This window comes from Zea mays, chromosome 2 (genome assembly GCF_902167145.1).
Source record: "Zea mays cultivar B73 chromosome 2, Zm-B73-REFERENCE-NAM-5.0, whole genome shotgun sequence".
NCBI classification, from domain to species: Eukaryota; Viridiplantae; Streptophyta; class Magnoliopsida; order Poales; family Poaceae; genus Zea; species Zea mays.
The window spans coordinates 227763259-227785775 of NC_050097.1; the positions used below are offsets into that span (position 1 = coordinate 227763259).

Genomic DNA, 22517 nt, shown 5'->3' on the forward strand with positions numbered 1-22517 from the left:
GTCGATTCTGCCGCCGGCGGGCGGGTTGTCGGCCGCCATTGTCGCTGTTGCGCGGCGGGGGAAGGAGTATCATGTCGTAGCTGCCGTCGAGGGACATGAACTCAAGACTCCCGAAATGGAGCACCGTCTCGGGCTAGAAAGGTTGCTGGAGACTGCTCATCTGGAGCTTGACGATAAGCTGTTCGTCAACACGCAGCAGGCCCCTACCCGGCGCGCCAACTGTTGGCGTTTCGACCCCGGGGGGTCCCTGGACCGACGAGTAAATTGTCGCCGCGTGTCCCAGCCCAGATGGGTCGGCGCGAGACGGAGTTCGTCGTCTTCCGGAGCCGAGGCCGAGACGGGGGCCGAGCCCTGGGGTCGGGCGAGGCGGAGCTTCCTATGGCGCCCGAAGCCGGACTTGGCTGTGGTCAGTCTCACTCTGTCGAGTGGCACAGCAGTCGGAGCGGCGCAGGCAGCACTATCCTCTTGTCAGGCCGGTCAGTGGAGCGGCGAAGTGACTGCGGTCACTTCGGCTCTGTCGACTGGAGGGCGCGCGTCAGGATAAGGTGTCAGGCCATCCTTGCATTAAATGCTTCTGTGATACGGTCGGTCGGTGTGGCGATCTGGCCAACGTTGCTTCTTGGCGAAGACTAGGCCTCGGGCGAGCCGAAGGTGTGTCCGTTGCTTGAGGGGGCCCTCGGGCGAGACGTGAATCCTCCGGGGTCGGCTGCCCTTTGCCCGAGGCTGGGCTCGGGCGAGGCGAGATCGTGTCCCTTGAGTGGACCGAGTCTTGACTTAATCGCACCCATCAGGCCTCTGCAGCTTTGTGCTGATGGGGTTACCAGCTGAGATTAGGAGTCTTGGGGGTACCCCTAATTATGGTCCCTGACAAAGGGCGTCCACAACAGGAAGGAGATCAAGTCCGAGTCGGCTGCGACTCCATCTCGGGTTCTAGGACCAGTCCGCACTAAAATGGACGCCCAAGATGCATCCGGACTCCGATTGCGACAGACTAGATATGGTTGGAAAGATAACGAGATTATCTAACCAACCCAACTGGTTCCACCCTAAAATTCATCCGAAGTCAATGGGAATCGTCGAAACAAGTCAGCGTTCAGATTCTATTTTGGTGCTGTGACACCGTCTGTTGGGCCGTTGGGCCGTGTATCGCATCGGAGCCCATTAGGGGCGAGTCCAGGGCTACGCACGCCCTAATAATCTATTTATTCAGCAGCCGCCGCCACATTTAGGTTTGGGTTTTGCTTAGATCAATTCAGTCATCGAACAGTGTCGCCGTCATCGGCTTGTGAGACCCCCTCCCGTAATCAATACAATTTTGGTTGCGTTTCTTTCCTGTTCTTGCTTGTGTTCCTGATTGCGCTTGCAGGGATAAGCCTTCGTGGCGAGGTCATTCGTGTGTCACGGGAGATAACCAACGGAGCCGTGGTGTAGTGATTGCGAGGAACCGTTCGCTCGGAGCCTTGGATCATCAACGTCGAGATCTCCACTCAATCAAATTATCGTATCTCACGGAAGATCGGGTCGCGTCTACTATCACCGGGCCCGCTCGTCAGATCCCTCGTCCTGCCCATGCCTTCACCGGCGTGTTCGCCGCCGACCATCGCCTGCCCCGTCTCCTCGCCATTAACGCGCGCACCGACCTCAGCTACCTCCCCGCTCACTGTGCCCAAGCCGTCCCCTCACCCCCCGCCTGCCCGAGCCATCCTGTCGCCGTTTGCGCCATCACCGCCATCATGGCGAGCTCGTCGGCGTTGCCGTCCCTCCTCCCTCCCGGGCGCCTATAAAAGGGACCGCCCGAGCTCCGCCTTCTCCACACCAGCCTCGGCTACTTCCCCCTCGCCTTCCCGAGTCCGATTGAGCTAGCGCCGTCGCGTCACCCCTTCACTCCGGTGAGCTCTGTCCTCCCCTCTCCAGTAGCGCTTGGTCAAATTGCTCTAGTCCTTAAGGTCCGCCACTCTGTCACGATCGTAGCACACGCCTGCTCGTTGCCTATCGCGCCCGGTGGCCTCGCCGGTGACCTCACCGCCGCGAGCGCCCGCCACCTGCCGTGGATCGGCCACCCCAAGCCTCCACCAGCCAAATTGACCCCACCTTCGTGACCCCCTACCCTCGCTCATGCCTCGCCACCGCTCCCCCGTCACAGAACCGGACCCACGGTGGAGAACCGATGCGGGATTTCACCGGCGGCTGCCCGATCGGCTCCCTCTGCCCCCGTTACCGTTCAAACGCCGTCAGCCCCCCTCTCCCTGGCATGTGGGCCTGTGCCACGACACCATACCCACGCCGTCTCCCCGCTAGTGGGCCGAGTGGGCCGCCTGCCCACGCGGTCGCGCGCGCGCTCGCGCCTGGCTGGGCCAAAAACACCCCCAGCCCAGCTAGCTAGAAACTCTTTCTCTTTTTCTTTTCCCATTTCTTTTCCCCGTTTTCATATATATATTTATATGCTGATATTTTATGAACCAAAAATAGTTTAAATAAATTATAGGGCACAAAAATAATAAGGCATAAGAATTGGCACACCCCACTAAGTCACCATGATTGATGTATTGTTCTTATCTGTGCTTGTTAGCAGAAGAGGGATCCGATCCTCCGGAATTTGTAGCTCCGGAAGAAGGGCAGAATCTCGACCCCTCCGAGATAAATCTTTTGTGCCAAGAAAGCTTCGACGAAGGCAAGTCCATCCTTCCCTTGATGCATAATTTACCTATTCTCTCTACCACTACCTAAGCCGGGATTAAGGGTTGGAATCTATTTGCATGGTGAGCAAGAGATAGCCCGCATTAACTAACACCTTTTGATCACAAGATATGGGATGGGAAAAAGGGGCAGTGGTTGTAACCAACGATGTTTTCAAAAAGTGTGCGATGAAGGGTATTCACCCTCATCACCTGGTGAGTAGGATGATCAGGGACTCCCTGGTTTAGGGGAGGGCCTAAGGTGATGGCTCAGCTGGTTTAGGCGTGAGCAGAAGGATTGTCCTCTCATATAAGGACTGGTTTGTCATCCTTCACTGACTGTACTCATGAAAAGTACAACCACTCGAGGTTGTGTGGGCAGTCACTCGATCTGAACTCGTACGGTCCGACCCCAGGGTTATGAAGGCTCGGGAGCACCGGGAGGATAAGGAGGGGGAATGTTTTGTCCGGTTTGGGCATGGCGGTGGCCTGACTCCTTTCGGTATAACCATTAAGGTTAGGACGTGCGAGGAAAGAAAGAGATTTAGATTTGGATCTCATTGGCCATGAGATCGCAGAGCCGGACTAGTGGGTAAAGTGTACCCCTCTGCGCAGAGTTCAAACCTATTCGAATAGTCCATGTCCACTGGAATGGACGAGTCTGGTGTGGTATGACAATTAGTGTTTCTACAACATCCGTGAACAGGGAAATATGTGTGTGTGAGTGTGCCTCTGGAAAAGAAATTGGTTCCACGGGAGCGGGAAGGTCAGTGGTGGTTAAGCAACATGTTATTTCTATTTCTTCGGGAAAACCCTAAAACAGTACTGCCTTTCTCTAAGAAAAAGAAGAGTGACTTCAACTCCACCATATGAAGCATGTATGATATAGGTCTCTTTCTCTTTACGGGAGCCGGGTGGGCTTGCGGAATACCTAGTGTATTCACCCAGATTTATTTATGTTTTTCAGCAGCTGAGGACTTCTTTTCTGCTATGCTTGATTGAGGGGGTTGTGTCTTCACCCAGTTCTGCCTGTGGCTTGGGCTAGTTTATCTTCTACTGCGCTTTATATTTCTGGCTCTCTCTCGAGCTTGTACCCTGGTATTGTAATAACATTTATTCAAACTTTGTACTATTTGAAGTAAGGAATGTGGTTACTAGCCTCCTGGGACTAGTAATTGTATCACATTTGAGTTCCAAAGGATCGGGACGCTTCAGCTGCTCCGTGTACTACTCGAATTCCTGCTGTTTTCAGCCGACGGAGTCTCCATAGTCGGCTCGATGATATTGCTAGTAAAACATCGGAGTGGTCTTTAGAACCAACCATTAGGGTCTAATTTAATGGATCCAAACGCCTTGTCCCCATCGAAGTCACCAAAAAGTATGATGGCGTCAATGTAGGCACCAATCACTGAAGAGGTGTCCCGCTCAGTGGGCTCTCTGCGGCGACGCAGACAGTCCACGACCTAGGACTGGATGGTCCGCGACCTGGCGGTAAGAGTGGATTCTCCCTGCGTCGAGCCAGACGATCCGCGCATGCGCAGGGCGGCGGCATTCGCAACAACACCAAGATCTTGCCCACGGGAGGGACCCCGTCAGAGACGTGAGATCCTAGGGTATGTCTTGGGGTCAACAAGCCACCCAAGATGCCTCCGGATGGCTAGAGTTGAAGAGAGGTGAAGATGGAAATTGGAAGGCTGTGCTACTCCTAGGACAAGAAAGTAAAGGAATTGATAAACTAGATGATTGATTCCATTGTTGGTGCCCACAATCAGTCGTACCCCTTGATATAAAAAGGGGAGGTCTCAACCCGTTTATAGGCGTTTCCCAATAGAATCCACAAGTTTAGATGGATAAACACGCACAGAAAAGGGGTTAATTACGCCCAATCTGATCTAATCATGGACCGTCCGGCCTTTTTAGGTGGCACATATGGTGCTCAATGGTTGGGTATCTTTGATGGGAGGGTTTATTGTAGGTTGAGTGTGGGGTGTTTGCTTCTGTGGACGTAGAATTGTTTGAAGTGATGAATTTTATAGGGATAGATATAGGTATAGATATAGATGATTATACCCTCAAACATGTATTTGGTATCCGGTGATATTTATGTCTCATATTACTGTTGATTGCTTAATCTAAGACTATCTCCAGGCTCCAGCAGCTTTCACATCCCATATCTCTATCTCTACTATATTAAAACATCAGTTTCAACGGTCATTCCACGTCATCTTTTTACAACTAACCTCTCACATCTATTTCAAATTAACCCGCTGCACGTCTGTCTCCTCCGCGCAACCAACCTCCATGTCCCAAACCACACCTCCGCATATAGATGACCAAACGGTGGCCCGACATGGGGACGCTAGGTCCGACGCCCACGGGTCGCAGTTCGGCACGCCGACCTGCTGACCGTGCCGGCCCGTCCCATTAGCATGTCGGACCATTTGGTTAAATCAATGTAAATGTTAAAAAGCGGTGCAGGAGATAGGGTTTGAACCCACACCCTGATTGAAGAAGGGGAGAAGATACTGGGTGAAGCCGTCTAACCAGTAGAGCACCATATGTAAATCCCCGTATTCGTCCGACATCAACCCTGACACCGACCCACGTAGTGGCTACTGCACGTCCACGAGGACGTTTCACATCATGCGCGGACCGTCATTTTCGCCATCGCCGGACGTCTCGTTTGTCTTCCTGGCCTTCCCTGTTCTTCCTCCCCAACCCGCTGCCCCCGTTCATGGTCGCAGCCGTGAGCCAACCGACGCTCGTCGACGCGGGTATGGGGTGAGTCGGTCTTGCTCCTGGCCTTTCTCTGTGCATGTCGCAGAGGAGGACACAGTGGCGCCTGCCACGCTTAGTTATCTTGGTAATGAGGAGTCCATATTTGAGATATTGGACAACCAAGGCCCGTAGCGTGGCAGCAGTCGACATATGCTAAGGGGTTGGTGGTGGTGTTGTGTCGCCTCAACGGGTCTAGGGCTGGGAAGGCACTCGCATTCTCTTGCCCTTCTCGGACTGACGCCTAGTGCGAGCGCCTCTCATATTGGAGCTGCTCTGGTTGGACTTTTATCTCTACTTGCGTGCTCTCTCCCTATATGTATCTTGCGGTATACTACCTATGTCGCCTCTAGATGTCCAGGTCTTCGTCGTGTCCTTCTCGGCAACAAACAGGTATGCCCGCCTCTTCCCTTCCCTTCCTGCTATATGAAACATTGGAAGTGGGGGATGCGAGGGATGAGGGTCCCAGATTTGCTGCCTATGGTACCTATTCGATGGCTCGACATCGTCTGTCTATATGGCATTTCCCTTACCATGGTGTCGACTCGGTACACTTCTACCACTTCTATGTACCTGTCACCCATTCTTTTGTCATTGCAAAAATTATTGTGTTGTTCCTTTGTTGTTTTGAGTGTTAGTTTTTGTTGTGATAAGGACTAAACATAATTTGGGTGTGTTAATACTTTATTTATTGTCTGCACATGGTTTGCGTTTTTCTAATGATGGCTCATGGATCCTGCAAAATATGCGTCAGGATTTGGAGATTCATGCGAGCACTATCATAGGGTGCTTGTCCCCTTTGTTCTTGGCTCTTGCATGCATTAGGTCGTTTTTGAGACCACATTGGCGCAATAGACTCCATGGTGTTTGAGGTTGCCGAATTGGATGGAGCAACAATGATTTGTCATGCTAATAGTAAAAGGAAAGATTATTTGTTGGTTTTAAACGTTAGCAATTGCTATGAACTACCATAGTTTGTATGAAGCACATCCAGTTTTTATTGATGCCTGACTTTAGCAACCACTCCATATTTTGATTTATTTTTTTATAAGTTTGAGTTCATATGACTTATTTTAGAAATTTGAGCTCACAAACTTCCTCTTATTTGATCTACGTATGATGGAACTATGTCATTCTATAATCTCTGTTCGTTCAGTCAGTTGTTGTAAACTCTTTTCTAATCGCTCCCTTCATTGACCGTGTTGTACTAAGATATATTGGATGGAGTAAACAAAAACATAAGTTAGTCAAATAAAAAAATATTATGCGGAGAACAGAGACAATCAATAAAAAATCTTGAGATTTTTTTGGTAGATAGTTTACGTGGGTATTGTTGTGAGCCGTTGTAACGCACGGGCAATCGACTAGTCTATATCTCTACTATACTTAAAGCACCAGTTTCAACGGTCGTATTGCATCATCTTTTTAAAAAAGTTCCTATATTTCTTCCAAATCAACTCAGCATAAAATATTAAAAAGCAACAAGTAGGGTATGTTATTAAAAAACGATGCAGGAGGTGGAGTTTGAACCCACACCCTAGTGGAAGAAGGGTGGAAAACACTCATACTCATGTATTTTTATAATATTGAATATAAATTGTATATATGTATATATGACTTTTTAAAATAAAAAACAATCATGCCGGGCCGAGCAAACACTATGGGCCGAGGCTACGGCCCAAGCACCGCAAGACGCTCGTACCGGGTTGGCCCAGGCACTATTAAATGGATCGTGCCTCGGGTCGGCTCCCCAGACACGACCCATTTGACCATCCATACCTCCGCACGATAATGATGGTTCTTGGCTCAGTTGCCACCACATCGTTCGTCATTCTACTTCTTTTCTCTCTCCTCTCATGCCTCCACCTTCATGTCATCCCATTCTCGGCAGAGGGCGTAGGAGCAGGCGCCTCCTCCCCGTATTTGTCCGACACCAGCCCCGATACCGACTCGCACAGTGGCTATTGCACGTCCATGAGGACATTTCACATCATGCGCGCACCATCGTTTTCGCCGTCGTCGGACGTCCCATTCGTCTTTCCTGCCTTCGCCCTGTTCTTCCACACCAACCTGCTGCCCCCGCTCACGCTCGCAGCCGCGAGCCGACCGACGCTCGTCGACGCGGATACAGAGCGAGTCGGTCATGCTCCTAGCCTTTCTTCGTGCGTGATGTCGAGGAGGACATGGTGGCGCCTGCCATGCTTATGTTGTCTTAGCGATGAGGAGTCCAAGTCTGAGATATTGAACAACTAAGGCCCGTAGCGTGGCAGCAGTCGGTATATGCTACGGAGTTGGTGGTGATGTTGTGTCGCTTCGGTGGGTCTAGGGCTGGGAAGACACTCACATTCTCTCGCCCTTCTCGGACTGACGCCTGGTGCGGGTGCCTTTTGATTTGGAGCTGCTCCGGTTGTGCTTCTTTTTCCGCTTGCGTGCTCTCTCCCTATATATCTAATGGTATACTACATATATCGCCTCCAGATGCCCAGGTCTTCGTCGTGTACTTCTCCGGCAACGAACATGTATGCTCGCCTCTTCCCTTCCCCTCATGCTCTACGAAACTTTGAAAGTGGGGGAAGCGAGAGATGAGAGTGTCTGATTTGCTGTCTATGGTACCCGGGGCATTCATAAAAAATATTATGTGAAGAGTGGAGACAACAAATAAAAAATCTTGAGATCTTTTTTATATAGTTTACGTGGGTATTGTTGTAAGCCGTCGCAACGCACGGGTAACCAACTAATTTATATTTAAACTCCACTATTGTGAACAATACATTCTATAGTGCAGAACATTATAAAACATTGTTTTTAGTTACAAATGTATTTGATTCTTATTTTTGCGCATCTTTGTTAGCCTTAATACCCTAACCTTCTTACTGCTCCAGCGAAGGCACACAGCCGCCGCTGTTTCTTCATCTTACTCGTGCTCGGCACGCAGGCGACGGCGACGGCGGCGGCGTTCAGGCTCGGGCTCTCAGCGACGGTATCAGTGGTCTCCCGCCTCTCGCCAGTCGCGTCGCGCCCTCGCCTCCGATCCTCTGCACACCGTCCGGTGACCTTGTGTGCGTGCCTCCCTCTCCTCCCGCCTCCAGTGGATCGTCGACGGTAACCTGCCCCGGCGGCTGCGCCGCGCCGCCGTGCGCGGCCTGCGGGCAGCGGGAGCCTGCAGCTGCTGCTCCACCAAGGCGGTTGCGTCGCTTTGGGAGTGCTTATACCCCAAATCGAAGCGTTACCCGTCCGTGCTTCAGTGCGCTGAAGCGTACGCTTCGTGCCGCGTTTTGGAACCCTGATATCTGCATACAGTTATATTGTATTGAACACTGGGACATCCTGGGGCATTTGTTTTTTTCAATTATGATTATATTTCTGTATATTTTTAACGGTTAACCAAACTGCTAGCTTATATAATGCTCCTTCAACTTCAGGTTGTAAGTTTTTCCAGCACTGCTTGCTCACCCATTTCTCAATTAGAAAACCTCAAATTCTGTCCCTGAGCACCAAATCAAGACCATACCAATTTAGTGAGTCCGGACAGATGGCAATGGCCGCAGTTCTGGCCAATGGTGATTCACAGGGTCGTCCTCAGAGGAACTATCAAGTTGTTGTTGCTGGCACTCGTGACATGGGCATTGGGAAGGATGGGGTCTTGCCATGGAAGCTTCCTGGTGATCTTAAATTCTTTAAAGAGCTTACACTAATTACATCTGATCCTGTCAAAAAGAATGCAGTTATAATGGGAAGGAAAACATGGGAGAGCATTCCAGTTAAGTCAAGGCCATTGCCTGGTCGTTTGAATGTCATACTTACTCGATCTGGTAGTTTTGATTTTGCAACAGTAGAGAATGTTGTTATCTGTGGAAGTATGGAGTCTGCCTTAGAACTGCTAGCATCAACTCCATATTGCTTATCAATTGAGAAAGTGTTTGTTATAGGAGGCGGGCAGGTACTGAGGTGAGTTATTACCTTTTGGAACAACATATTGTACATGTATTCTGTTGCTGCATGTCATGTGTTGCAATGCTATTCACCCTTCTGGAATATTTTTGTGTAGAGAATATCTTAAAGGACCTGCATGTGAGGCTATCCATCTAACTGACATTCAGTCGAGCATTGAGTGTGACACTTTCATCCCTCCGGTTGACTTCTCAGTGTTCCAGCCATGGTATTCATCTTTCCCGGTGATAGAGAGCAACATTAGGCATTCGTTTGTGTCTTTTGTTCGTGTTAGAAAGTCAGTGGCAGAAACTCATGAGTCAAATGGCAAGGAATCAACCGAGGTTGATACCAAGAATGACAAATTTGAAACAGAGAATTTCTCTTTTCTCCCCAAGATGGTATATGACCGCCATGAGGAGTACCAATATCTCAATCTTGTTGAAGATATTATAAGGTCTGGTGCTCAGAAAAACGACAGGACAGGAACTGGAACATTGTCAAAATTTGGGTGTCAGGTATTTCTCCTTAACTTCGAATATTCAATTTGATCAACCAGGAAAAAATAATTTCTTTTTTATTTTCTTATTAGATGCGGTTCAACTTAAGGAAAAATTTTCCTCTGCTGACAACAAAGGTACGCAAACATATATGTTGCAGTTTTCAGATTTAACAGTGACTCAAAATTTGCAGTAGGAATGTGCTGCAAATTGTTTAGTTTTCTTATGATATATAAGAAGAAACAAAAGCAAATCAGTGTTTACAAAGTTGTATGTCTTCAATGCTTTGTGCTTGTTAATTCAAATGCATGTTTATTAAATTTGCACTGACCTTTTATTTCCTTTTGTTATGTTATTTGCAATCAAGTTGATACTGGTTTAATTTTCTTCCTTTATGACTCCCATACTCTCTTTTCTGAATTCTCAGTTTTTGTTGGATCATCTACTATAGTTTAGTTATTATTTATCTGACATAGCTATACACTTATTGATATGTTATTAAGATAGACATTGTGTGAGACCATGAATACATTTGATCGTATAGTTCATTGTGTTAATAGTGCTCTTATGCGCCGCATTTATTGTTATCTGGACACAGATATGTTGATCCAGTGCAACATTCTTTTCAAACATTCTACCACTCTGTAGCTCTTCTTTTATATAACATTCTTACCTGTACAACATTCCCTCAACATGTGAACAGAGAGCCTTAAGGCCACCATACGTTAAATGAGTCCAATCCAAAGTCCAAAATAAAGTTTGAAGAACTATTATATGTTACCATATATTTAGCTACCAATTCTTTATTAATGGAACAACATGTGCTCTTTAACAGAGGGTATTTTGGCGTGGTGTTGTCGAAGAACTCCTTTGGTTCATCAGTGGCTCAACAAATGCAAAGGTGTGCAGGACTAAAATGGGTCTAGTGCTGTCTTTAGCCAATGATTTGATTTATTGTAGGTATTTGCCTTAATATGTATTAACAACTCACATGTCATGATGCTTCATTCTAGTTTTGTGAAATCTACTATAGTTTTTTTTCAACCATGCTGTGTTGATACCTGCACTTTTAATTTTAAAAAATTGATTCATTTGTTGTTACTTTCAGTTACAAACAAAATTCTTTTAGTTGTTTCAGTTTTGCATGAAATCATTTCTAGGTACTTTTTTCTTCCTTTTACACCCTTGCCTATTTCAACCACTAAAATGTGCTCTCTCCTCCATTCATCTTTTTTCTTATCATATGTGCAACCTAAAGGTCTGCCTATGTTGCCTCAACATAGCAGGTCCCAAGCCCTAGTAAAGGACGAGGGTTGTGTTAGGCTTGGTAAGCCAATGTTAAACCTCTTCATTCCAATGAAGATGAAACTCGAAAGAAATTTGTTAGGTTGTAACCCTCTTAGCGACGCGCCATATCGGAGCCCGGTATGGTATTAAATGGGCAAGGGCCAGGTTGGCACCCTCTTAGTGACGTGCCGTGTCATGATTTGGGCACAATGTGAAGTGAGCAAGGATTGGGTCGTTACTTCCTTCGTGGTGCGCTACATCAACGCTCAGGTGTAGTGAAAAATGTGCTAGGGTCTTCGCATCACTAACGGGTAAGGGTAAGGAAGCTAGTCGAATCAACTAGGATCCGTTTAGGTAGTTGGAATGTAGGGTCGCTTACAGGTAAGTTAAGGGAGTTAGTTGAGATAGCGACTAGGAGGCATGTAAATATCTTATGTGTCCAAGAGACTAAATGGAAGGGTTAGAAGGCGAAAGAGGTGGACAATACTGGCTTCAAGCTTTAGTACACCAGGAGAACTGCAAATAGAAATGGAGTACGAGTTTTGATTGATAAGTCTCAAGAATGGTGTGGTCGATGTGAGGAGGCAAGTAGATAGGATTACCTTAGTCAAGCTTGTCGTTGGTGATTTGGTCTTGAACGTAATTAGTGTGTTTGCCCCCCCAGTACGCCACAATTAGAGTGTTAAACAACTTTTCTAGGAAGACTAGATGGCATGGTTAGAGTTATGCTTGTCGTGGGTGATTTGGTCTTGAACGTAATTAGCGCATATGCCCCCCAAGTAGGCCACGATGGGTGTTAAACGACTTTTCTAAGAAGACTTAGATGACATGGTTAGAGTTATACCTATTAGTAGGAAGCTTTTCGTAGGAGGATACCTTAATGAGCATGTAGGTAACTGTAGGTTTTGAGGCGGTTCATGGATGTTTTGGGTATGGTTTTAGGAATCAGGAGGGAGAGGAAGTCTTGGACTTTGCGGTAGCTTTTGACCTGTTGATAACCAACACCTTCTTTAGGAAGAGAGACTCCCATTTAGTGACCTGTAGAAGTGGCCAACATTCTACTTAGATTGACTTTGTCGTCACAAGAAGAGAGGATAAATGGGCATGCTTGGATTGTAAGGTGATACATGGGGAGTGTGCTATCTCTCAACATAAGCTTGTGGTGGTGGTCTTTTGTTTTCAGGTCGTGCCCGTAGGGTTAAACAAGCCAAGATTTGGAAGGAAGATGACACAAACAAAATGTAGGAGAACATGGCAACCAACATTTGGAAGGTGGTCTAAGAGGTGTGTGGAGTAACTAAAGGGAGTGGAGGCAAAGCTAAAGACACTTGGTGGTGGAATGAGGAAGTCCAAAGGGATATTAAGGAGAAGAAAGAATGCTGCAAATATCTGTACCAGGTAGCAAAGAAGATTGCAAAGCAACCTGTAAGTGTGGCAAAAGGTAGGGCGTATGAGGATCTTTACCAACACTTGAGTATGAAGGAAGGAGAGAAGGACATATATATGATGGCTAGGGTTCGTGAGAGGAAGATAAGGGACTTCAACCAAGTTAAGTGCATTAATGATGAAACAAAGCTCCTCTTAGTGGAGGATGAGATCAGTCATGTATGATGAGTTTATTTTGACAAATTATTCAATGGGGAGAATGAGGATACAACCGTTCAGTTGGATGACTCTTTTGATGACATTAATAAATGCTTTGTGCATAGGATCCAAGAATATGAGGTTAGGAATGCATCGAAAAGGATGACGGTGGGGGGGGGGGGTAAGGTGATGGCCCCTGATGCTTGTCCCAATTGAGGTATGGAGATGTCTCGAGGACATAGCTATAATATGGCTAACCAAGTTGTTCAACCATATCTTCCGGTCGAACAAGATGCCTGATGAGTGGAGCAATGTTTTCAAGTCGTCTAGTCAAACCTAGTCGTATAGCTACCAACCAGCGACCAGTCGATTAGTCGCGATTAGTCGTCGACCATTTCGACTAACTAGCATACATCAAATCAACAGACGGTACACATAGCAAGGAAAGCAGAGAAGCAAAAATCACACTCACTATCTAGGATTGTAAGCAACGGGACTCTTACTCTCATCGAGAGGATGACACTATAAGTTGGGGCGATTTTCTGTTTATTTTCTCAAACACTACACAATGCCATACCCATCTAAAGGTTGGGGACACATATTTATAGCCCTAGGGGCTGCACTACACACTGCACTACACACTACTCTGCAGTATTAGAGATGTTGCTGTCCTCTAGATGCTAAAGGAGGTCAGTCAAAAGCTCCTGCTGTCCTTTAGATACTAAAGGAGATGTTGCTGTCCTTCATACTAAAGAACTGCAGCAAAACACTGTTGTCCTCTACTCAACCTGCTGCCCTTAAAGCAGTCAAAACTGCAGTAAGTATTCCTGCTGTCCTTAAAGCAGTCAAAAAACTGCAGTAAGGAAAGGTGCCATCCTGCCTGCTGTTCTGCTGCCCTGCCTGCTGTCCTCTACCCACAGACCACGAGACTTATTCCAACAATTCTCCCCCTAAGTCTTGTGCGTCGTCTTGTTGGACAGTTTGACCATCCCGGCCCTGGAGCAAAGCTCAAGGAACTTGATCCTCCTAAGGGGCTTGGTGAGCAGGTCCGCAAGCTGATCCTTGGTGTTGATGTAGCGCGCCTTGATGTTCCCTTCTGCCAAACAATCACGGATGAAGTGGTACCTCACCCGGATGTGCTTGCTTAGTTCATGGAACACGGGGTTCTTGGCCAACGCAAGGGCGGACTGACTGTCCACCCGGAGTTTCACTGCTCCAACGTCTCTCTCGAGGAGATCACCGAGCAGGCGAGCAAGCCAGAGCGCCTGAGTAGAAGCGGTGGAGGCCACTATGTACTCGGTCTCGCAGCTGGACATTGCCACCACCTGCTGCTTGACCGATTGCCAGCTGGTGGGGCACTTGCCGAGGAAGAAGAGGATCCTGCTTGTGCTCTTGCTGGTGTTGATGTCGCCGGCATGGTCGCTGTCGCTGTACCCGACAAGGTGTGCCTCCTCAGGGCACCTCGGGTAGTAAAGACCGTGGTCAAGAGTCCCCGCAACATAGCGAACGATCCTCTTCACAACCTGCTCATGCTCCGTCGTCGGTCGCTGCAGGAACCGACTAACGTAGTTGGCGGAGTATGCCAGATCCGGTCGTGTGTGGACGAGGTAGCGAAGGCTCTCCACAAGACGCCGATACTGAGTAGCGTCCACCTTTTTCGTCATGCTGTCACGGCTCAGCTTCAATCTCTCGTCCATCGGAGTGAGAGCTGTGTTGCAATTAGTGAGCCCAACCAGCTCAACAATGCGCTTGGCGTAGGTGGTCTGGCGAAGTGTGTGTAAGCAATGGGACTCTTACTCTCATCGAGAGGATGACACTATGAGTTGGGGCGATTTTCTGTTTATTTTCTCAAACACTACACAATGCCATACCCTTAGAAGGGTTGGAGACACATATTTATAGCTCTAGGGGCTGCACTACAACACTACACACTGCAGCACACATGTGCTGTCCTCTAGGTACTAAAGTGCAGTCAAAAGACTACAACTGCTGCTGTCCTGTAGCAGTCAAAAGACTGCTGCTACTGCTGTCCTGCAGCAGTCAAAAGGCTGCTGTTGCTGCTGTCCTGCAGCAGGACAAAAGACTGCTGCTACTGCTGTCCTGTTCACCACAAAACAGAGATTATGTTCTCCACACGAAGACCACATTACTTATTCCATCATTCTCCCCCTAAGTCTTGTGCGTCGTCTTGTGGGAAAGTTGAGCCATCCCGGACCTGGAACAAAGCTCAAGGAACTTGATCCTCCCAAGAGGCTTGGTGAGCAAGTCTGCAAGCTGATCCTTGGTGTTGATGTAGCGCGCATTGATGCTCCCTTCTGCCAAACAGTCACGGATGAAGTGGTACATCACCCGGATCTGCTTGCTTCGTTCATGGAACACGAGATTTTTGGCCAACGCCAGGGCAGACTGGCTGTCCACCCGGAGTTCCACTGCTTCAACGTCTCTCCTGAGGAGATTACCGAGCAGGCGAGCAAGCCAGAGTGCCTGAGTTGAAGCGGTTGAGGCCATTATGTACTCGGCCTCGCAGCTGGACATGGCCACCACCTGCTGCTTGACCGACTGCCAGCTGATGGGGCACTTGCCGAGGAAGAAGAGGATCCCGCTTGTGCTCTTGCTAGTGTCGATGTCGCCGGCGTGGTCGCTGTCGCTGTACCCAACAAGGTGTGCCTCCCCAGGGCACCTCAGGTAGTAGAGATCGTGGTCAAGAGTCCTCGCAACATAGCAGACGATCCTCTTCACAGCCTGCTCGTGCTCCGTCGTCGGTCGCTGCAGGAACCGACTAACGTAGCCGACGGACTATATGCCGGATCCGGTTGTGTGTGGACGAGGTAGCGAAGGCTCCCCACAAGATGTCGGTCTGGCAAAGTGTGATTCCAAAGTCACTCTGGTGCACCTCAATCCCTAGGTAGAAGGAGAGATGCCCTAGGTTACTCATCTGGAAGGTGGCCTTCATCTCTTCCTTAAATGCCGCCACCTCTCCATCCTTGGCGCTGGTGATCACCAATGGCTTGTTTGGTTGGCTTCTCCCCGTAGCCTGGCTGTATGAGCCAGGCTGGCGGAAGCCTGGCTCCAAAGATGTGACCAATTTGATCGCACCTGCAGAGCCTAGCCCAGGGTGCTTTAAGTATCGTGCGAGCCTGACTCCACATCTGCACGCAGTTAACCAAACACACACCTCGCACGCGTAGAGTCTAATTGACAACAACCAAACACCAACTCATTGCATCCCGTGATGCAAGCACCAGCAAATACAGGCAACCAAACACATGGCAAATCGTCGACGTAGACACCCACCAGCAGGGCATTTTCTCCACTGCCCCGCCGATAGATGGCCGCCTCGTGTGGGCTTGGCATGAAGCCCATCCTCTTGAACGTGGAATCCAGCATGGCATTCCATGCCCTCGGTGCCTGTCGCAAGCCGTAGAGGGCCTTGCGCAGTCGCAACACCTTGCCCTCCTTGCCAGGGATCGCAAAACCTGGCGGCTGGTGTACGTAGACCTCCTCCTTTAAGTCGCCGTTAAGAAACGCCGACTTGACGTCCATGTGATGAACGTGCCAGCCCTCTTGGGCTGACAGCTCAAGGAGTCGCACGGATTCCATCGGTGCCACAGGGGCGAAAGCATCGTCGAATTTGATCCCCTCCTACTGTAAGAAACCGCGTGCCACCAAGCGAGCCTTATGCTTGACGATGGCGCCGACTTCATCCCTCTTCAGTTTGAACACCCACTTAAGGGTGATCGCGCGATGACCATGTGGGAGATCAACGAGCTCCCAAGTGCGCTTCGTCTCAACCGTGTCCATCTCCGACTGCATCACGGCACACCAAGCCGCGTGTTTCTCGGCCTCCGCGAAAGACCGAGGCTCACCATCGTCGCATGCAAGATGCAACTCTCCTGCCAGAATGCGAGACGTCGGACCCGGCACCGACGGGTCGATGAGAAGGCCCTCCACCTTTCGATACCGCAACAGCTCGCTATCGTAGCACACGTCGACGCGCTCCTCATCGTGGGAGAGCGTTGTCACGAGCTCCACTGGGTCGTGCTCGACATGAGCTGGTGTCGGAGAGGACGTTCCCGTAGAGGGTACCGTCGGTGCTGGAGTACATGGTGACGAAGAGCTTGCTGGAGACGGAGTCGTGGCTGGATTGCGTGGTGGCGAAGAGCTTGTCGTAGCCGGAGCTAGAGAGCGTGGCACTGGAGTCGGTGGAGACTTGGGGGCTGGGGTAGGCCTAGTCGGAGAAGGGTCGCCTACTCCCTCGGCTCCCTCAAAGTGGGCGTACTCGATGGTGAAGTCGTCGTACGTCGGAGTCGTGCCGTCGTCCACCGCCTTGTCCCAGGCCCATCCTCGCCCTTCGTCGAACACTACGTCGCGCGCCGTGCGCACACACAGCGTTCCTGGGTCAAGAGGATGCGATAGGCCTTCGAGCCCTCCACGTAGCCAATGAACACCTCTAGGGTGCTCTTGTCGTCGAGCTTGCCGATGTGGCCAAGCTCCTTGGTGAACGCGAGGTAGCCGAAGACCCGTAGGTGAGAGGCCGCCGGCTTGCGCCCATGCCAAGCCTCATGCGGTGTCATCCTGTTGAGTGCCTTGGTGGGCGAGCGATTGAGAATGTAGACCGCTGTTACCACCGCCTCTCCCCAAAAGACAGCCGACATTCCCCTCTGCTTTAGGAGAGCCCGAGCCATCCCCACAACTGTCGGGGAGCGCGGCCAGGGGCGCACGTGGCGCAGGACGGCGCGGTGACGGGGGGCACAACCTAACGGCGACTGGCAGCCTAGGGAAGGAGGGGTGGCCGACGGTGCCTGGGCAGGGGGTGCCGACGGCTGTGGGGTAGGGTGGGAGCGGAAGTGAGAGAATCTGGCTCTGATACCAAGTTGGAATGGGAAACCCTAACTAGGGTTGGGACTGGTATATATATCAATAGATGTTGGGCCTGGCCCATTACACAAGTGTGTGACGGTAATTACAAGGGGCTAACCCCAAAACCATAGACAGGTACTCTAACAACTTGTACCCTGGTCATGTATCATTTCTGTCTGGTTCATATGTCAACCTTTTTAGTTTTTTTTGGGGGGCAGAAAGCCACCATTACTACTTACTAGGTCCTTTTCAAATGTTAGAATTCTTTAAGTGCATGCGCATGGTCACATGCTTATGCGGTGCAGTGTTTTGTTTGGGGATTCTTTTCCCTGTGTACCCTCTTTTTTTCCTTAATGAAATGATGTGCAGCTCTTCTGAATGTTTGAGAAAAAGGAAATGTCAAAATTGTTCTCCAAATCCTGAGTGGATTAAACTATTTCTTTAAAGGTCATGTTTTCTGAACACACCCTTCAATTTATAGGTTTTGCAAGAGAAGGGTATTCATATCTGGGATGGCAATGCTTCAAGAGAGTATCTCAACAGGTATCTATCTATTGGATATAAGCTGCAAACAAGCTATGTCTCTGTTCTTGATATCTAAGAAGGGCAGGCTTGTGCAGTAGTGAGAGCAAGGCACTAGGTCGTGGGTTCGAACTAGCCTCTCCACATTTGTGAGGGAAAAGCTTGCCTCGGTTTATCCCTTCCCTAGACCCCCCCACTCATGTGGGAGCCTTTGGCCCTGGATCTACCTTTTTTTCTGTTCTTGATATCTAATCCACCTGGCCATCTTTTCTAGTGTTGGCTTGGCACACAGGGAGGAAGGTGATTTAGGTCCAATTTATGGATTTCAGTGGCGTCACTTTGGTGCTGAGTAAGCTACATTCCTCTCCTCTCTTCTCGTGTTGTCTCTTTTCTTTTGTTCATGTATTTTTTGATAAAGTAGACATATTTGACAGATACACTGACATGCATGCTGACTATACGGGAAAAGGTTTTGATCAGCTAATGGATGTGATTGACAAGATCAAGAATGATCCTGACGACCGTCGAATAATTTTGTCGGCGTGGAATCCTTCAGATCTCAAGAAGATGGCTCTTCCTCCTTGCCACATGTTTGCACAAGTCAGTATAATCTGTCAGCTTGGTTTAAGTTGAAATTAGTTTTTTTTTACTTTTAAATTACAGTAGACTGGTGAACATAAGTTTTTTCTTGATAATTATGTTTTTAACATTGCTTGCATTTTATTTTTGATCTTTTTGTCAACTAAAAACATTTGCATTCAACCTATCCACCTTCCAGTTCTATGTGGAAAATGGGGAGCTATCTTGCCAGATGTATCAACGCTCTGCAGACATGGGGCTTGGTGTTCCATTCAACATCGCATCATATTCTCTCCTGACATACATGATTGCTCAAGTTTGTGGTAGGTTTTAAATGCCTTACTCTAATATTTCCCCTTAGTCCAATGTTTATTGTGCACCTTAATACAAACCTTATTGGTTGTACTGTATATCAGTATTCTAGTTTAGACTTAATTTAATTTGGAACCATTTATTCTGCACTTTGATTTTCGTTTTTACGTGTAGCAATAAATCTTCCATGTTATTTGTCATACCGCACACACAAGTCTCGGGGCTATATGTTTTCGAATATTTGTCGCCCGCTAGTTCATTTTTGTACTAAAACGCGACAAATAAAAAAGAACAGAGGGAGTAGATATTTTTGTAACGAGTTGTGAATAATTTGTTTGCTGCAAGAATTTGTGATGCCATCTTTGTATGTTGTTTGTCCCTTCTTTTCTTCTGATGTTTCTTGTACCTAACTGATAGAAGCCAGTAGCATGTTTTTCAACTCTAACCCTTTGTGTCTTAACTTTAACCTTTTGTGTCTTAATCTTGCAAGATCTTTCTCCTGGAGATTTTGTCCATGTTATAGGGGATGCCCATGTCTATAGAAACCATGTTCGAGCACTGGAGGAGCAAATTCAGAAGATGCCTAAACCATTTCCAGTGAGCCACTCCTAATAGAACTGTTTTGATGTTTCTTTTTGTTTACTTTCTGTGACCATGCATCTTCTAAGTTCTATGTGGGCCTTATGCACAGATTTTGAAGATAAATCCTTCAAAAAAGGATATAGATTCTTTTATGGCATCAGACTTCAAGCTGGTTGGCTATGACCCCCACCAGAAGATAGAGATGAAAATGGCAGTGTAATGGTAATATAGATATCCTATCATTTCTCCTGATGGATTGTCATTATCTTTTGTCATTACAAGTTTGCTTGCTCGCCGGTACAAAACAGAGTTCTAGTTCTCGTTAGTATGCATTTTTGGGATTAATTTTATCTGTCAATTACATGGACGCTTCATGTTGTCATGCACTGGTCTTTTCATCGATTTGTCACTGTAGAGTGTGGAACTAGATGCATATAGGCAGCAAAATTTTGGTATAGTTGCTTCACGCTTTGCTTTGTTAATTTTTGCAGGTGGCTTGGCTGGAGCCCCCCATCCTATGGACTCGGTGGATGTAATCAGTAGGACTGGTACTACATAAAAATTAACCGGACACCGCACTAGCTTGTTTTTGGTGATGGTGCTGAATGTTCAGTGGGAGACGTTTTCTCTGATTTATCAGTTGCGATTTGCGTACTATGGTCGCTTAAGTCAACTCTACAAAATCGGCTCCCTTTTATCTGGAGCCAGTTGATTACTCGATTGCGAGTGTGAGGGATGATCTAGGCATACCCTGTTGCAAGGGCCTACTGGGTGTGTGCCGGCCCCCATGAGGCTGTGACGATTGCGCCAGTCCAGTACCTCGTGAGAATTATGTAACCGAAGTTGCCGTGTACCTGGGAGAACTCCCGTACTGTTTGGTGTTTGATTGCCTATTTCACTTTGCAGTTTGGTCACAAGATAACGACTTGCTGGTAGGGTTTTGAGAACACATTCTGTTGCGTTTTTCTTGTGCTTTCTGGGGGGCAGAAAGCCTAGCGCCGTGCTTGCCGAAGTCGGGCTAGCGCTTGCACTTGCAGCGGCGGTGTACGATTTGGTTGGAGCGTGAAGTCTCAAGTGATCCTGCAACTGTCCTGTCAGTTAAACTCAAAGATGTTGGAAATTGTAGTACGATGCGACCCCTGCGAGTTTTGTAGAGTTGACCCTCTTTCATTTCATTGTTTTTTTAATTCAAATCAAGTTTCGTTAGGCCTGGATTCCTGGTTCCTCTTGGCTGGAGCCATGAGCCTTTGCCATCGCTCCTAGCACTGTGGATATTCGGAGCTTATATAGCAACCATCGACTTCTGCCTTGCCAATCCAGACACGTTCCATGGATGGCTTGGCCGCTTGGGGGAGTGGGGATTGAGCAGGCACAGGCTGGGTTGGGCGCCCTGCCGCTTGTTATAGAGTATAAGCAGTTACTCTATTGCTTCCGGTCTACAGGGCTTCAAGGGAGGTGGCTTTTAAGCACGTTCCCGTTCCTTCGGTTCCTGGGCGAAGGGTCACTACCTTTGCCTGTGTCTCCTGTTAGGTTGAGAACATGTATAAATACATTGCTTTATTCAATGAAGAAAGACGCGATTTTTCATTTCTCAGTTTTCCAAAATATGTTATCAGCAATGTTATTCAATAAAGAACGACCTTTTGTGCCTCGCGTGAATGTGTCTGGTTTCGAAGGGTGATTGATCATATTCAATCATCATGTGGGATTCATTCCATTGAATCACTTACCATTATCTATGACGATAATGTAGCATGTGTTGCTCAGATGCAACAAGGTTATATCAAAAGCAATGTTACCAAACATATTTCTCCTAAGCTATTATATCCTCATCAACTTCAACAAAGTGGTGAGATTAGGGTCATGCAAACAAAGTAGTTGCATATTGTTTCTACAGTACCCAAGCCCGTGAACCTATGGGTTTTTTAAACCCGACCAAACCTTATGCGTATTGTCATTTTATTTTATAAACAAACAACAAACTTGTTATCTCCCTATTACTTCCTAATTTTTATCAAATGGTGAATGTATAAATAGTTGGTGAGAGTGTTTCTTGCTTGCTATTATAGTTTTTACTAGCGTTATATATGTGGTGGATGAATAACTTAGTGCAAGGTTACTTGATTATACAACTTATTATTTGTATTTCATTCTCTCTACTAATAATTTTTATATCAAATCATGAACTCGTGGTTTATCACATAAATTTTGGACCATGATCTCATTAATCATTACAATACTTATTGATTATGAGAAGAACAAACATATTGGAGATGAAACTCGCGAGTAACCCATGGGTACTCGCTAACTCGATGGGGTACCGGTTTGGGATGGCAAAACCTAGCGGTTTTGTACCCGTTGCCATCTCTAGTCGTCTCCCTGTTCCCCTTACGATCCATCCCGCTTCATCCCATCCCTCTTCCCTGCACCCCTCTCTAACCTAACCGCCCCCTTGCCATACGAGTGCCGTCAGCTCGAGCCCACCTCTCGACACGCTCTGCCATGCACCACCTCGCTCGATCCTCGCTCTCTTACACCACAAAGTCACCCCTCGCGCGCCTGGTCTTCCGCACTGCTCTATCGCTATGGGTCGTGGCTAGATTGGATCCTACAACGTAACCCTAGAGCCGCCACGAACTGCCATACATGGCCTCCTGCGAAGATGGCTTCGGCCTCCTCGATGACGATACACACCAGACGACAACACCCCCGCCCCTTGCCCTCACCGTCTAGCAACTTGTGCCACCGCCACCACAGGCCACCATCCCTTCAGCTTCATTGATGCGGCTGAGGGCGCTACCGCCGCCGCTGGCTCTTTCAGCACATGCCTTGGAGGAGGGCAACCACCATGCCGAGCGTGGCAAGCCGGCACACCATGCCAAGTAGGGTAGCGAGCGCACCGAGGAGTTCA

General features: G+C 48.2%; 1 protein-coding gene across 1 annotated transcript; it reads left to right on the plus strand.

The window, feature by feature from the left end:
* The first annotated feature begins 8342 nt into the window (after positions 1 to 8342).
* Positions 8343 to 20554, plus strand: LOC541707 (bifunctional dihydrofolate reductase-thymidylate synthase). The gene is made up of 12 exons (NM_001348567.1): positions 8343 to 8509; positions 8873 to 9398; positions 9499 to 9898; positions 9973 to 10017; positions 10716 to 10781; positions 18093 to 18154; positions 18408 to 18482; positions 18568 to 18733; positions 18912 to 19035; positions 19515 to 19621; positions 19716 to 19828; positions 20098 to 20554. Exons 2-11 carry the CDS (start codon positions 8983 to 8985, stop codon positions 19824 to 19826), a joined length of 1572 nt encoding a protein of 523 aa, NP_001335496.1. The 5' UTR covers positions 8343 to 8509; positions 8873 to 8982; the 3' UTR covers positions 19827 to 19828; positions 20098 to 20554.
* The last annotated feature ends 1963 nt before the right edge of the window (positions 20555 to 22517 follow it).

Coding starts and splice junctions, on each gene's coding strand:
- LOC541707 (NM_001348567.1), top strand. CDS start 8,983: ATGGCAATGGCCGCAGTTCTGGCCAATGGTGATTCACAGGGTCGTCCT. Junction 9,899..9,972: donor TGTCAAAATTTGGGTGTCAG/GTATTTCTCCTT, acceptor TTTTCTTATTAG/ATGCGGTTCAACTTAAGGAA. Junction 19,036..19,514: donor CATGATTGCTCAAGTTTGTG/GTAGGTTTTAAA, acceptor TAATCTTGCAAG/ATCTTTCTCCTGGAGATTTT.